Consider the following 14,745-nt stretch of genomic DNA (forward strand, 5'->3'; position numbering starts at 1 on the left):
ACCTGGTTTTGATCCTAGCTAACAGGTCATTAAACTGGGACCTGGTTTTGATCCTAGCTAACAGGTCATCAAACTGGGACCTGGTCATCCTCAAGTAGCTGGAAGCAGAAGGAAAGATCTTCCAGACACACACTGTGAGCGAGTCCAAGTGATGATATGAATTAAGAAATAACAGCATATGTTGACTTGCTTCTATTCATATAAATCAATCTACCTGGAATTTTCATATAACTCATCCCTTTTGATTATAGTAAGGCTGAACACTCGCCATTCAGACTAGCCAATGTGGCAGAAAATATAATCATAGTGAGGTGAAACAACAATTCCAAAATGAGGGTGAATCGTGTGTTGGCTTTCACCTGCGGATGCGGAGCTGGCCTGCGGTTAGCTTTTGCTATGCTTGCTAAATTATCAGCTTTTCCATTACAACAAATGTAGAATGCATAGAAACGTGATTCTGAAGGTAACTGCTGGTGTGGGTCGATGTGTTTTCAAGCTGCAACAAACATTCCTACTGAATACCTTTTAGGTAAAGTTCTTTTGTGATCGAGGATGTTTAAAATAGAGGCTATCAAATTGTTAGTATCAGTAAAACACAAATCCGAAATGCAGGGATATACCAGGAAACCCTTGTTATCATTTTTATGGTTTGTTTCTGTCTTTTTCTGCATTCTAACTTTCAAATTTGTTATAAGCTCAGGCTTTTGAAGACACTGATTGAGATGCTTGCATACGGGCATTAAATATTCTCCTGTTCTAGTTTTAGTAAAGCACATTAAAGTTGTGGTGAGAACAGGTGAATCCACCTGGGAGCGTCCGGACTGACCGCTTAATGGTGCCGAGGTCAAAATAAGAAAGGGAACTGAAAGGCGGTTATGTCTGTGTCTCTTTCTGTCAGCCTGATTAGTTGTGGGAACAGAAAACAATCATCCATTATTCAACTGAATAACTCTGCTGCAACCTGCACACAGCAAAATGACAACTCACTCTCTCTCTCTCTCTCTCTCTCTCACACTCTCTCTCTCTCTCTTCCTGCTCCCCCAGTAGTTCTAATGCTCTCCCAACCATCTCCCTCTCTCCCCCTTTGTCATCTTTTCCCTTACTCTCTCTCTCTCTCTCTCCTCCATCTTTTTGGGAGTTTTATTCTCTCTCTCTCTCTCTCTCTCTCTCCTCCATCTTTTTGGGAGTTTTATTCTCTCTCTCTCTCTCTCTCTCTCTCTCTCTCCTCCATCTTTTTGGGAGGGGGGGTTTTATTCTCTCTCTCTCTCTGTTAAATCATTCATCGCGTTGTGGTGGGCGGCTGCCTCCATGTCTCCTGCTGAGCCGGCAGAGAGAGGGAAGATGAGGGGGAGAAGGAGGGGAAGGTTGATGAGATGACAGGTGGAGGAAGACACAATGTGATGAAGGAGAGAAGAGGAGCAGACATTTTTCAGTCATTCATGTCAGTGAATAATAAACGGACAAACTTTTAGTCCAAAACGACCCAATATTGTTATTTTTCTACACACTCTACAAGTTTTTGTTAGTTTCTCTCGTCTGAAACACTGCTGCCACTCGAACCTGCACCTGATACTTCCTCTTCCTGCAGTGATTGTTGAAGACAGCTGACGCCCGCTTGGGAGACTATAGCCTCCATACATGAGGCGCGCGCACTGCCACTGCGCCACCAGCGCCCCGATTTCGCAAACGTTCCTGATGGACAGATTGCTTACTTGTTGCAGCTAACTAGCTCAGGATTGTATAAAGCTGGATAAATGTATCTCCAAAAGTGAAGCCAAAATACCCCTTGACACAGGCGTCTCGGCAGTAGACATCAGCTGGTGGAGCAACGGTATTGACGTTATTGACTGCACTCAGCCACCAGGGGGAGCTCCAGATATACTGGCTTCATTTTTGTGCCGCTGCTTTTTTTATACGATCTATGGCCCCGAAAGGTGGAGCATGGGGTAATGTTAATGTTTGTATAGCATCAAATTAGCTTTATATATTTCAAAAGTTTGACTTGGTATCATAATGGATGTTTAATTGATTGTCTGAATATTAACTACAACCACATCTCTGTTAGAAAGAAGAATGTTAACCGAAAAACTGTGAGAAACACCCAAATAAACACACACAAATGTACTCAAGACTTTGACACAGCAGCACACACACCTTTCTGCCAATCTCCCATACTCTCCCATACTCTCCAATACTCTCCCATACTCTCTCTACCTCTCTCTCTCTCTCTTTCAGGGGAGTCCGGAGGGGGAGGGCGCTGTCATCCTGACTGACAGCTCTATTGGCTTATCAAATTAGTCCGGGTGCAATCTCTGCTGACGGCGTTACCAACCAATAAATGCAGATTTGTGGTGAATCATAGCGAGCCATCAGCCTTCATTTGCTCCTACATGAGATGTTTATGGAGCAGGAGAGCGGGCGAGAGACAATCAAGTGGCTGAGACAGAGAGAGAGAGAGAAAGAGAGAGAGAGAGAGAGAGAGAGAGAGAGAGAGGCACTCTGTTTCCTCTCTCCATTCCTCCTTCATTCGATTAGAAGTACTTTGGAGGAGCAGATATATTTGAAAGGCTGCAATTTCCGGCAGCTTTAGTGGCTTTTAGATCAATTTACAGCCATAATGCACATTATAGTTTGTTTGGAGAAGAAACACACATCAGCTCTCCTCGACACTCCCTAAACTCAAACTGGGGGCTAAACAGCACTTGAAAGCTTGAATGGAGTTCTGTCTGTTTGGAGGCAGAGATGTCAGACCCTCAGATTAAAAATAAGAATTTCATTCATAGATTGGTCCATTGTTTTTTCTCTAGTATTGCCACTGTGAGCCACGCTAAGGGCTCCTGTCCACTAACAGACTTCTCAGCATTGGCAGCGCCCATGACCTCAGTTTCAGAGCGCTTCTTGCCATAGCTTACTGTTGCTAGGATACGAAAGTTGTCTCACAGCACTTCCGCCTCCCTTGGTAGTGACCGTTAAGTCTGTTTTGAATAGCTCTGTATGCTGAATGTTTGCTTTAAGGAAGGATATTTTTAAAACAAAGATACAAAACTGCAAATGAATCATGTCCTGCATTAGAAGCAGCTTCAGACCTGAAACTGATCCTCTCACAACAACAACAACAACAACAACAACAACAAAAGGGTCTGGGTGCATAAATTAAACGTGTTAAAGACCACAGACATTCTACAATTCACTTAGCAGACGCTTTTATCCAAAGTGATGTACATCAGAGAGTAAGTACAACACAAGCAAGGATCTAGAAAAAAGGGAACAATGTCAGTAAGAGCAAACGATCAGCTTTGAGTCCGATTGGACACACAGGTGCTGACAGGCATTGCACAGAGGCAAAGCACAACATTGAGGGCAGTTCTTGAGAGCTCTAATCAGTATAGAAACAATCTTATAAGTCATTGTTATCAAACAAAAACAATCGTGACAACCATCATCATTAAGTTAGTAGGTATTCATGAAAGAGCTGGGTCTTTAGCTTTTTCTTAAAGGTGCAGAGGGACTCTGCAGATCAAATGGAGTTTGGAAGTTCATTCCACCACCGGGGGGCGACAGAGGAGAAGAGTCTAGTCAGAGACTTAGGACCCTGTTGTGAAGGTTGGATCAGACATCTTTCATTGGCAGAGCGTAGTGGGCGGGAGGGAGTGTAGACCTGGATGAGAGAGTTAAAATAAGGAGGAGCCGTTTTTGTCGCTGTTTTGTAAGCGAGCAGCAGAGTTTTAAATTTGATGCAAGCAGTAACTGGGGACATACCTGACAGTTCTTTGGAAACATTTAGTACGATACATATGACATAATGTTAGACTTGAACTTAAAGTTTTCCAAATGATGCAATTTTTTAATTTTGATGTGAAACAATCGCTAACACGTGAATAACCGGGACTGTTTAGCTGTTTTCCAATGTGCACAAAACTTCAAAAAAAGAATCCTGAATGTTGGAGTGTGTAGACAGAGTGAGAGAGTCAGTGTGTGTGTGAAACTGGAGAGAGAAAGTGTGTGTAGAAGACAGAGAGAGAGAGAAGATGAGGGAGGTTTGGGACAAAAAGGGTGCAATGCAGGTACTTTATGCGCCACCAATTTCGGAGCTGATAAGTGTAATTAAGACCAGAACTTTGTCTCCATCATCTTCGTTAGGCTGTAATTTCAGTGATGAGAACAGCGTAAGTGTGGAGGTGTGTTGTTTGTGTGTGTTTGAGAGACAGAGAAAATGACAGTGTGTGGGGGACAGAGAGAGGAAGAAAGGGGGGAGGTTTTGGAGTAAAGAGTCGCAGTGCAGGTATTTTACTGTATGCTGCACTATTGTAAGAAGTCAGAACTGTAAATATGGACATGCAAACACACGAACATGGAAAGACATTCTGACAAAAGCTTAGAGAAACGACGTTATAAAAAGACAAATGCTGTAAACACACAGGTGTTCAATCTGCGCTTTCATGCGAGAATATTTTTTTTTAATTTGAGCAGAACGCTGCAGGGTTGCCAGGGCTGCTCTCCAGCACTGGGAGAAGAGAGCCGACGTTAGCCAGATTGCATAGATGGTTGAAGCCATGGAATTCTTGGTTTCATATTTTGGTACAAAATACTTCTTTTACTTGTACAGGACAACATCAGGAAAGAGATAAGGTGTACTGCTTTGTCCACAGATTGACACAAAATGGTAGGTTCCTCACAGTGATTTTAAGCAAACTCTGACACTTTTGATGCCCACAGTCCACCGGAAACCTCCAAAGTCAAGGATGATACTCACTGCAGAGAGACAACGTCTCAGCGGAAACCTGCAGAGTTTCAAAAAATTGATTCGTACAACTTCTCCACTTTTAACTCACTCTGTTTACATAACGTTCTGCATAGTAAAACCCATTACCTCATCAGTCTGGTGTGCTGGTTTCATATAGTTCACTCATTACCACTTAAACATAGGTTGATTTGAATGATTAATGCATTTTGATGTGAAATTAAATGTTGAGACTCTCTCCCTCCTCTAGCCCTCCTCGTCTCCCCCTCTCTCCCTCTCTCCCTCAGTCTGCGCTAATATTTAAAGTCAGTGTGAATTAATGTATGGCTAGACGTAAGCGTGTGTGTGTGTGCGTGTGAGCTCGGGAGAAAGGTCACTATTTAAAAGACATTAAAATGCTGAAAGATGAATTATGTTGGACGTTTTTACGCACTGCAGGGCCGTGTGCACGGACACACTCGCAGACATACACCTATACAGTATATGCTGGCAAGCACGCACGCACACACACACACACACACGCAATAACGCAAGGTCAGGGAAGATAGAGAGTGTGTGTTTGAGTGAGTGTCAAAGTAATGTGAAAAAGGAGTTCTCAGCCATAAGGTACCTACCTCCTACTGCTGCCCTTTATACACACACACACACACACACACACACACACACACACACACACACACACACACACACACACACACACACACACACACACACACACACACACACACACACACACACACACACACCTTAAAAAATTAGATGACAACACTGCAGCTCTGAAGTGTACGCCAAGGACAGATAGGTGTGTGTGTGTGTGAGCGTTTGTTTGTGTGTGTGTGTGTGTGTGAGCGTTTGTTTGTGTGTGTGTGTGTGAGAGAGACAAACTGTCATTTAAATCTGCACTTTCACTGTATAGGGGAATAGGTGAAAATTTGTGTGTTTTTGTGTGTGTGTGCGCGTGTGTGTTTAATAATGAGTGATGACTACTTTTTTGTTGTCCTCAGTCAGAAGCTTTTCTTGTACATTTTTCTCCCCGTATTCATTTTCTTCTACATTTTCACAACTTTTAACTTTTCATTTTTAGGGTTTCACAAGTTAGTCGTCGTTTTGAGTCATTAACTAATTTGTGTCTCCCTCTTGCCTTTCTCCTCTTCCTCTTTGTGTCGCCATGCTTTTTCCTTCCTCTCCAACGAGCTTTTATTCTGCTTCACAAGATCATTTCTAGTCTACATTTCCTTATAGATTTCTTTACTTCCTTTCCTTTCCTTTCTATTCTATTCTATTTGTTTTACCTCAACTTTGGACCATACTTGATAATATCATCAAAGACTTTAAACTCAACTTGGACTGAAAATGAGATTTAAAAGTGTTTATGCTATTTCCAAAGTGCCACGAATCGATATAATTTCCCTCACTCACTAAAACAACTACCGCTTCTCATTCATTCCAAGCAAGAGGACATCGTTTCCCCCAGAATCCACCTTGTTTGAAGCATCACTCCACATCCAATCAACTTTCAGAACAACCCATAAAGAGGTTTGTTACGTAAGCCAGAGCTATTGAATGAGCATCCAGCTAACGCCAACTGCACAAATATGCTACCAAAGACATTATCGATGGCTTACAAAACACAAATGACGCGCGAGCGAGCCGAACTTCGACCTGACATGAAAATGTGTCGCGTGTTTTCTTACTTTGGGTGTGTGAACTCGTCTACCAGAGTGACTTTCTCCACAAGGTCTCCTCCGACGGAGCGCACCAGCTCGTAGAAGTCGTTCTCTGTGAAGCTCTCTTGCCCATCCTCGCTCTCTTTGCTCTCAGGCAGCCAGAAGGAGATGTCATTGTGGAGGGGGGGATACTTACTGAGGGCCTGAAACAACAAAACACAATTTCAGCTACAAAAGTAACAAAATAATGTTTTTAACAATTTAAAACTTTGCAGTGTTTCCATGTAACCAATGCTGGCGTGAGCGCCAAAAACTGCAGTTCCTTGAGTGTCCACAGGAGGAAGTCTACAAAAGTAAGTTAACCCCTTTCAAGCCCCATGAGAAAATCTCCAACTTCACAGCAGAAATAAACATGTTTACAGACAGTTTTGGGCTCTGTAGCAAATTTTCTCTTCATGAGAATTGTACGGGGGATTAAATATTTATATAACTTACCCCTTTAATTAATATAAAAACTTTAAGTTACGTTATATTTAGGATGCTGCTGTTTGATTGACTGGTGATAAAAATAAAAAAACCACACAAAGATGCTTTCACCAACAGCCATACCCCGAAAAAATTGCGGATACCGATGCGCTTACTTAAACGCACAGTATGTAAAAATCCGCCACCAGGGGGCTCTCAATCAAAACAATAACAAAAGATGATGTCGAGGCTGGCGGGGAATCATGGGAGTGACTCTGTCTGCTACTGCGGCAGTACTCAGGAAGTAAATTGGCACCTCTCTAGAAACCAGACCAACTCCAATTCTTTGGTCCATACTGGGACTGCGGTTCCCAACACAAATCCCTACAGACTGAGCTACTGCCACCCCACAACGCCACTATGGCAAGAGGTCTCTTTGTGCTGACCGCCATGGCAACTTCAAGTCCATCAGGTTGACGCACTGATGACACTAATGAAGCTGCGTGTTCACTTGATTCATAACCTACCATTCACAGGTACCTCATCCCACAGTGTACATGCGTGTCGTACCCAACATTATGAGAGCCGTGTCGCACAATGTGTCCGTACACATTGAAAGGTCGATATGATGGAGACAGGAAGGTTTATGAGTTGGCAGCTGGGTTGTTAGGCAGTTACAGTGTATATCAGAGAAACCATTCTTTATTATAAGTATAGTGATTTTATAGTGAATAAAATAGATTACAGATAGTCAGTGATTCTCAGGGAGCTCGTTCAGCTGTTCAACACAGCTTAGTGGCACTAGGCAGCTCCCTGGTGTGTGTGTGTGTGTGTGTGTGTGTGTGTGTGTTTTGCTAGTGTGTGTGTGTATACTAACATAGATAACACACACAAACAGCCTGCATCCTCTTCAGCCCCCTGACGGTCACAGCTCATTACCTGTGGATCCGGGGGCCTTGGAGGGTCCAGTGGTAGAGGTGGAGAGTCTGAGCCCAGGAGAGGTGCACTGACCCTGGGCAGGAGATGAGCCGTGCTCCCCTGGTCCCTCTGGAGGACTCGAGTTCATCAATAACACTTTGAGGACTTAGAGGACTGAGCGGACTGAGGGGTGGATGGAAGGATGTATCCTCACATGACATCCCTCCATCCTTCACATCGATGGTTCTGTGGTTTCTTTTCTTTCTCTTTTAGTCATTTCATTCTTCATATTTACCTCGTCATAAAATGATGATTCACTGAAATTTAATTTCCTCGTCCTATCTGCTTCTATAGATATTGTTTTTCATGGTTTCTTTCACTCTTTTCTCCAATCATTTGATATTTTTAGAATGTTCTTCTTTTCTTTGCTTTCTATTCCCACTTTTGTATTTTCCTTTCATTCTTTTCTTCCTCTTTTGTTGTTAATTTTCCCATATTCCCTCCTTTTTTCCTTTCTTCATTCCTCTACTTCTATATTATTTATTAGTCTTTTATCTTTTGTTCATGTCTTTCATTGTTTTCCTCTTTCTTTTCTTCATCATTCTTTTTAATTTTTTCTGTCTTTTTCTCTCTTTCTTCCTGTCTTCATTTATTTCTTCGTTTATTTTTCTTCTTCCTTTTGTCTTTTTTTCCTCTCTTTTCCCTAAATTCTGTCATTGTTTCCTGCTGCCCTGGTTTCCTTCCATCTTTTTTCTCCATCCTTCCATTTTTTATTTCTTTCCTTATTCCTCATTCCCTCTATTATTTTTACAACCCTTTATTCTATACTTTCTTTTTTCCTTCCTACCCCTCTTCCTTGTTTCTTCCGCTGTGTCACACCCTCATTTGTTTTCTTGCTTCTTCACTTGTTTCCTTCACACTGTTGTCTTCTTCCAAAGTTTCCTACATTGTCTCATTGTTTCTTTCTGTCCCCTTTTGTAATGTCCCTCTATTCTCTTCTCGCCTTGTTTCCATCCCTTTCAATCTTTCCTCTTTCCATAGCATTTTCTTAATTTCTTCATCCTTTTTCCTTGTCTAATACCCTTAATCCTTTTTTCTCTCTTTCCTCCCTTTTTCCAACATTTGTTTCTGCCGTTTTCTTTCTAAGTTCCTCCTATTCTGCTCGTATCTTCTTAATTTCCTGTCTCATCCTCTGTTATCATCCTTTGTTTTTGTTTATATTTGTTTGTTGTTGCTATGAATCTTTTATCCTTTTTCATCCCTTCTCACCTGGGTTCTCCACTCCTTTGTTTTCTACCTTTCAGAGTCAATTTTCCCCTCCTTTATTTCCTCCCCTCCTCCTCCCCCGTCTCCCCTTCCTCTCCTCTGTTCTCCTCTCTGCCCTCCAACAGTCACTCGAAATGTTCTTTATTAGCAAAGACGAGAGTCGACAAAAACACCTTTAGCGAGGACAGAGTAACCGCTGTGTGAACCATTTGTGCGTGTGTGTGTGTGTGTGTGTGTGTGTGTGTGTGTGTGTGTGTGTGTGTGTGTGTGTGTGTGCGTGCGTTATGAGGATGCTGGGGTCAGGGGAAGTGACTGGTGCCGGCTGATGTGAGCCCCCACTGTCAATATGTTTTATACATGAGGTTAAGGGGCAACAACACACACACACACACACACACAGATATAAAACCGCACACACACAAGCACAAAAATATGACCACACACACTTTGTGGAACAAAAGCAGGAAGTCAGAAGGTGAAAAAGCTGAACTTCAAAGAGGAGACTTAAGTCGAACCCATTCAATGTCAGGTACTCTAAATTCTGTAGCAATTATAAAATAAAGTTTTTTATTTTGATAATTAAATATTTAACTTCTTTATAGACAAGTGATAACAAAACACTTTGAATTAGTGTATTGGTCCAGATATAAGATGTTCCTAATCATAAGACAACATTGCTTTTCAAGTCTAATCTTGTTTTCATTAAGAAAACCATTTTATTTTGAAAATAATAAAAGAAACACTTTGAAAAAAAAACTTTTTTCAACACAGGTGTAATATGAAGAATTTTGACATTAAAATATCTAAATTAATAAAAAATGGATGTGTGTCACATATTTTTTGTTGGTGAGTATATTACCTCACATATTTCCAACAGTTGTCAAAGCCAAAGAAATACGTAATTTAATAGTTGTAACGGCCCGTGTTTTTTGTGGAGGCCGCTATGACAGCTGCCATGACAGACACAAAATATTTATCGTTACCATGGAAACACCGGATGTTACGTTAAAGACCGCTGCATGAATGGCCTTTCAGATAGGACGCCTAGTGTGCTGGCTTGCTGCGGGGTCGGGCGCAGACCAGGGGGAGAGGGCACACACCCCGCCAGCCTCAACGTCATCTTTTGGTTATTGTTTTTAATGAGAGCCCCCTGGTGGTAGAAATTACATACTGCGTGTTTACTAAAATCACATTTTCAAAATCGTTTCGATTAAAGTCTCACTATGTAACTTTTAAAATAAGCGCTCTCTTTGGACACACCTCCTCTTTCCCTCAGCATCTCCCTCCACACTTCCACAGTGATTTCGACCTAAAAACTAGTTAATATAACTGAGGGAAGGGAGGATTTTTGTCTTCTGTCTCACTCTGTGTGTGACTTCAAAGGAAAAACTTCTCCTGAACTGCTGCTGCAGATGGCTCACTGAACCGTTGCACACACATTTGTACACACACACACACACACACACACACACACACACACACACACACACACACACACACACACACACACACACACACACACACACACACACACACACACACACACACACACACACACACACACACACACACACACACACACACACACACACACACACACAGAGTGAGTATGTGTGAGGCTGATGGAGATGGAAGTGTTAGATGGCAGAGGTTACTGAGTGTAACTGTTCAGTCAGGCAGAGAGACAAATGGACGACTGAACGACAGAACTGAACGGAATAACAAACAGGATGGAGAGGAGAGGAGAGGAGAGGAGAGGAGAGGAAAAGGAGGGAGGAAATAAAGGAATAAAAGTGGAAAAGATAAGAGACAGAACAAATAAGAGGAGATGTCATGACGCCCAATGATGGCGGCCACCATATAGGACATGCTGACTTTACCTACACCTCTTGTGAACAGCTACAACAAGCCCACCTATCAGTCAAACTAACCGCCCCCAAAGCCACGCAAGTTATAACAATGTATCCACAATACAGTTTTTTCCAATAAAATACAAAAAGAGCTACAGAGACAAAACTATTTTGGGTTCCCAGACTGTCAACATGTTTATTTCTACCGTACAAATGGACATTTTCAAATGGGACCTAATGGGGATTCTTTGGTGTTTGCAGACAGCCTCAAGTGGACACTCAAGGAACTGCAGTTTGTTGGCTTTTTTGTGTATTGCCTTCATTTTACAACACTGGAGGTTCCCACTTTGTAACAATTTAGCAGCTCCATTATTCCAGTAAATTATATATATATTTTACAAATGGTTTGTGAAATTTTATATTTTAACATTCAATTAATTTAGTATAACTTTTCTGACAGTATGCACTAAGTAAAGCACAAAGGCACAAAATACCAGCCAGGTTCAGCTGCTCATAAAACAGGAGGTAACAGGACCTTGATTTATGACTCAGATTTGAAGCTCTACTTTGGTTGTGCCAGTTCTCACATCAACAAGAGTCTCATGTGCTTATAATCTCGTCTGTAATCATGTGTTAAGTAAGCATGAAAGTGAAGTCGATTGATGTTTGTACCTGGAAGCAGACGGGCTGCTCGATGTCCTGAACCCTGAACTGTTTGAGGAAACGTTCGTCCTGACTCCAGAACAGCCGGATGTCTGGGATGCCGTACAACACCATCGCCAGTCTCTCCAGACCGAGACCGAACGCCCATCCGGCCTTGTTCCCCGCCCCCGCTGTGAAAACACAAAATAAAAAACTGTTAAAGATCCATGCTAACTTTAAATTTCAGGTACTGTCAGGCTACATATCAGATCTGATACCAATTTAACACCAACAACTAACTCATGAACAAAGAGGAGCTTTGATCCCCTGGAGAAGCAGATGTTTCCTTTTACAGGTAAATATGTATATTTTCATATCCACATATATGTAGCAGAAAGAAAAGATATTACCATGTCACTTTTGCCCTAATATCAGTCAGCCTCACTTTGAACCAACTATTTGAGAGGCTGAGAGAACCACAAGGGCACTCCCTCTAACACCAAAATGAAATGACTAAAACTTTCCAGTCACGAGTCCTTCAAACAAGAAGAACTGACACCAAATACAATGTAACACCTCCGATTTTCAATAATCACACCTAAGTGTGTGTGTGTGTGTGTGTGTGGACTTGTGTGTGAGGACTTGTGTGTAACAGCAGGTAGCAGGTGCTGCTGTTACTACAGCGGACTCTTCTGTATTATTCAACACTTCAACTTAATGTTGTCAATAAATCTATACAACCTTAACCTCACACACACACACACACGTATTATTTCCCTGAGTTATTTTCTGAAACTTCATTGATCGCCCCCTGAGGGAGATCCTCCTCCGCTCTGTGTTTACTCGGTGTGTCAGCGAGTTTGATTTCCAGAAGACAACAAACAGGAGTGAACACACACTGCTCAAGGGCACGTGTGCAGGGACAAATAAATAATTTAAATAGAAGTAAAGTTGAGAAGTAAATTGTGTTTTTTATTCATTTGTTTCTTCTACTGACCGTTGCTTTGTGTATTGATTAAACTGACAGCCTTTTTTTTTCTTTAAATCTGACCTGTTATGCTTAAAGAGACAGCAGTTGAAACAAACCATTTCTGGCAGATGCAAAAATTTCTATTTTTTTAGATTTTTACTGACGCCAGTATAAGATAAATAAGGAGAGCTGCAAATCATGCAAAGTTACTCTATAGGTTTCACAGAATGACAACATGAAAAATGAAAATCAATATGGGATCTTTAAAGTGAGGAGGTAAAAGCTGTAAGCATCATGGAAACATGCGTTTTCTTTTTAAAAGCCTAATGTCTGTTTATGTTTGAACACTAAACCTGATGTGTGTTTTTACTCGAGTTGGTTCAAACTTTATTTCTCTGTTTTCTTGATATTTTTAAACTAAATATTACCACAAAAAAACAAACTGAAACAGGGAATATAAGCAAATAAAGTTCTTACTGAAATAAGTAACACTCATTCTGACTTTATCCAACAGACATAATCATCACTGGCTCCAGGAGAGGAATACGCACATGGGAAACTATTTCAAACTGCAGAAAATATCTCTAATATTAAAATGTTTTTTTCTGTATAAAACAGTCTGAGATGGATCCATCTTCATTTTGAGCCATCAATCATTCTGATGGTGAAAAAGTGAACTTTCTCACACAGCACATTTCTTATTTCAGCACTAAACTCTCTGAAAGCTCGGAGGCAGGTCAAAGCAAAGGGCAAACGCTCGCTGGGATAAAGGATTATTGGGTAATTCTGAGGATTTCAGGCATGTTGAGCCCGGGACGCGGATGAGAGTGAGATCGTCTTTATCACTGATTGAGACAAACTGTTTTCTTTCTGATGAACTGAACCTCAGTCTGAGTCGTGAGCCGCAGTTTAAGAAACAAAAAACTGAAAACGATTAACAGAGTTACACTTGTGTGGTCTTAATTGTGACGCTACAGTGAGTTCAGAAAGTGGACGTTCTTCTCATTTATAATACTCAAGTGCTCAATGAGACCCATGATCTGTCTCGTTAAGTTTCCCAGTTCTTTTTAATATTTCGACTCAGCAGCGGTTAATTATGTATTAGACCTTTGAAACATGTTTTATTTGGTGTCTGTGTTCTTGTTTTGATGCTATCAGAGTTCATAGTCCACAATTTAACCCTCGTAACTCTGCAGTACAATTAAATTTTCATTGCCTGCGTTGGTATTTTTGCTCGAGGGGATTTTATTTCTCTGAGTATCTTCATATTGCTAGTGTCTGTGGAACCCAGTGGTTCCCACATTTTTTGTTTTTTTTTGGTGGACTGTCTGATTTTTTTAAGCCCACCCCTCCCCAGTTACAGATTTCCACAACCTCTGAAAATCTGCCACCCTCAGGTCCACCATTGCAAGCTGCTGCTGGGGGATTCTCTCCGTCCAGGTTGCTAACATTATCAGAGCTAAGCTGCCTCATTGCCATTAGCTCCCTGAGCATGCAGCTGGTATCTAAACAAAGAAACTATCTATTTTTGTTATATACCTTAAGTTTTCAAGGTCCTTTTTTATTTTCCATTTGGTGCGCCCACTTACCTGTCCTTACAATTGGTCAATTTTGGCATTGTCTGACTATGTCGCTAACAAACACCAAGTTTATTGGCATTACCTTGGACCCGCCCAATGCCAACTGACCAATGAGGAGGGGTATGTGAGCTCACAGTGGCCCTGTGTGAAGAGCTACAGTAGCACTAGTGGACAAGCTAAAATAAAATAAAAAGCCCTCATCATACACATCAACACAAACATATATTGATTTAGATATATGCCTTACGTTAACCTGGAAGTCCTCTCAAAAAATCTGCCATGCTTTACTGGCAGTGCAAAACAGTGTGTTTTGTTTTCATTAAGCTCCTCTTTGAGTAGGAGGTCAGAGGTGTCATATATGTTAACTTAACAGCTGCAATAAGACTTTTAAAAATGTAGCAGTAAGTACGACTGATAGCAATGAGCCAAACAGAGCTGGTGCAGCTAAAATGGCACATACAACTAAAAAAAAACACAGAAAATAATAAAGGCTTCTTAGTTTCATATTATCCCAAACCGATGTGTCATGGATACATTCAGAGTTTAAGCCTTCATTTTGTGTCTAAAACATGCGTGGGACCTCAGTATTACAAATATTGACTTCAATCCCCAAGTCCATGTGTCACACGTGAAGGCTTTTAATCTC

The 14,745-nt window shown here is 41.3% G+C and overlaps 1 protein-coding gene across 3 annotated transcripts in view; it reads right to left on the reverse strand.

Annotated features, from left to right (window-relative positions):
- The window catches only part of fars2 (phenylalanyl-tRNA synthetase 2, mitochondrial), a 111,292-nt gene that overhangs the window by 24,652 nt on the left and 71,895 nt on the right, over positions 1 to 14,745 (reverse strand). For 2 of the 3 annotated variants that reach the window (XM_065949066.1, XM_065949067.1), the window contains 2 exons: positions 11,580 to 11,740; positions 6,436 to 6,611 (listed from right to left, as the gene is read on the reverse strand). In XM_065949066.1, coding sequence (XP_065805138.1) covers positions 6,436 to 6,611; positions 11,580 to 11,740 — 337 coding nt within the window. Of the gene's footprint in view, positions 1 to 3,221; positions 3,659 to 6,435; positions 6,612 to 11,579; positions 11,741 to 14,745 lie in introns of those variants that run through there. The other variant, XM_065949068.1, reaches the window with a different exon arrangement.

Source organism: Labrus bergylta, chromosome 20 (genome assembly GCF_963930695.1).
Source record: "Labrus bergylta chromosome 20, fLabBer1.1, whole genome shotgun sequence".
Taxonomy (NCBI): Eukaryota; Metazoa; Chordata; class Actinopteri; order Labriformes; family Labridae; genus Labrus; species Labrus bergylta.